Below are 2,284 nucleotides of genomic sequence, written 5' to 3' on the forward strand. Positions count from 1 at the left end.
GAGAACTAGAGTTCGATAAACTTACTACTAATATATAAATATATATATATATATATATATATATATATATAGTAGTTATAGTACGTATAGTAGTATCTTTAATAAAACGCTAGTATATAGTAGCTAATATACGAGATCGGGAGTATATTCTATAAGAAGGGAACGTATAATTAATTTAAGAGAATTATTAGAGTAGCGTAGAGGTAGCCTATATAGATATACCTTAGTAGATATCTTATAGGAATATTAGAATATACGCTTCTATAAATATAGCCTCTATATACTATATAATATACTAGTGTCTACCGGTGCATACACGTCGGGTATACCCGGATACTAGGATATCCGAGGATTATTAGGTAGCCTAGCCGGCAACACGCAGGACACTAGCGCATCCTATAACTCCTCCTTGTATGCATACACTAGCTCACGTTTACGCCCCTGCGTACATGGTGTATTACAGAGCGTGTACACATGCCCATGTGTATGCAGCTCCATCACTACTTTCCCGGCAGTTGATTATCCGGGATCTCCTCGCTGTCTTCCACCGCGGAACCTTCTTGCAGAATTGTGACATGCGATAGAACTAGGGATCGAAGGCCATGCGTCGGCGACTCGTGCGCACATCGGCCAGATGTGACCAAGCAGTTCTCTGGGATGTCGCGATAAGACTGTGGAGTGGCGCAATCCTTTAAGCTTCCTCGAGCGAATGCTTCCTGCGTTAGAGAACTCTACGTGATACTACTTCAACCGGTTTTCGTTGTAGTAGTTGGATGAATGGCCGCGACTGACGACAACATGGAAGACTCTCGAGTGTCCAGTTCCGCTATGTCGAGCAACGACGGATCCGAGTGGGAGAAGGAGACGTTATTGCGTGGAGGAAGCAAGCCAAGGCCCGTTTTACGCCTCACGAGGCTCAATTTGTGTCTCATCGTGGCATCGGCGACGTTGATCTCGAATTGCTGCCTTTTAGCCTTTGCTGCTATGATTTGGCCCAAAAGCCCTCCTCATCCATCAAGCTCAAGTCAGCAAGCTTGCGAAACGGACGATCTCCCTCTCGATAGTAAGTTGAGAACACTCTTGCCTGCCTTCGCGTACATGCTCACCTCAAACAATGCCAACTGACCTGGTCCAAATCTTGGTGTAGAGGATGCGATCATGAACCGCTTCGATCGTTCATATCACACTGTCACGTTTCCTGCATGGAACTATACAAACCCCCCACACACCGTTCCGCCCAATGGTGAGAGCTACGAAGAGTCGCGAGTAGATCAGCTCTGGACAGAGCTAGGCGTTCATTGTCGGTCGAACACCAAGTGTACTCATGTTTTAGCGGCTTTCTAACAGTCTGGCAGCCAATTTCATCACCATCCCCGTATCACAAGGACCTGCGCATGGCCTTGATATACATCGGCATGTCATTCTCCCAGAGAAGATAAATGGAGAAGACCATTTCATAGCGACGATAGAGGTCGTCCATCACCTTCACTGTCTGGTTAGCCTGCACTCGATGACGAGTCTCTTGGATCGTACGACTGACAGTTCGTTAGAACATGCTGCGCCAAAATCTGTGGTACCAAAGGGACTGGTATAAGGAGCACCATGAAAGCGATGCAGCAGAATCGCTGAAGATAATACATATCAGTGAGTTGAACATGTGACGACGCGTGAGATTTGAAGTATCATGGTGTACTGACGATAAGGCCTAGACCATTGCCTGGACAATCTGCGTCATCGTTTGATGTGTACTGCCGACCGTGGCCTTGTGCCTTGGACGTGGGCTTCAGCTCCGAGCGGCATAGTTGTGGATTTTGAGCGAGCACATCGCTGCCGCAATGCACAACCCATATTGGACTGGGCCATCCAGAATCAGTATCCTGACAAGCCCAAGGCAATCCACTTCAAGATGCCCAAGGGAGCCTATCGAATACCATGGGAACATTTCGTCTCACCTACCGACCCTCGTGCTAAGCAGTTTACTTCAATTTGCAGTCCAACTGCAGAGGAGTGCCCTCGAGAGGATTGAAAGCGGCCGCGCTTTCTCTGGGCGGCGACTGCGATCTCCATCTCTTGCTGTTGCGCTACAGGTGTGCTGGACTGTTAGGATCGATCTGTGTCCGACGACGAATGGGCAGAGCGTGCGGAAGACGGCGCCATGTCGTGCTCGATAGGACTGGGTACATGGTCGTTGGGGAGGGTTGGCTCCGGTGCTAGTTCTATGCTGTGGCTGTGGCTGTTCGTTGCAGTAACTTAGGCGAAGGGCGGTGTACATGTGGAAAGGCAG

General features: G+C 48.4%; 1 protein-coding gene across 1 annotated transcript; it reads left to right on the top strand.

Annotated features, from left to right (window-relative positions):
• Window positions 1-749: 749 nt before the first annotated feature.
• On the top strand, window positions 750-2,028 carry MYCFIDRAFT_202063 (uncharacterized protein; the record flags this gene model as incomplete). Its single annotated transcript, XM_007924735.1, has 5 exons — window positions 750-1,063; window positions 1,148-1,300; window positions 1,356-1,495; window positions 1,551-1,644; window positions 1,710-2,028. Exons 1-5 carry the CDS (start codon window positions 778-780, stop codon window positions 2,024-2,026), a joined length of 990 nt encoding a protein of 329 aa, XP_007922926.1. The 5' UTR covers window positions 750-777.
• Between the last annotated feature and the right edge of the window lie 256 nt (window positions 2,029-2,284).

Source organism: Pseudocercospora fijiensis (genome assembly GCF_000340215.1).
Source record: "Pseudocercospora fijiensis CIRAD86 unplaced genomic scaffold MYCFIscaffold_2, whole genome shotgun sequence".
In the NCBI taxonomy this organism is placed as follows: domain Eukaryota; kingdom Fungi; phylum Ascomycota; class Dothideomycetes; order Mycosphaerellales; family Mycosphaerellaceae; genus Pseudocercospora; species Pseudocercospora fijiensis.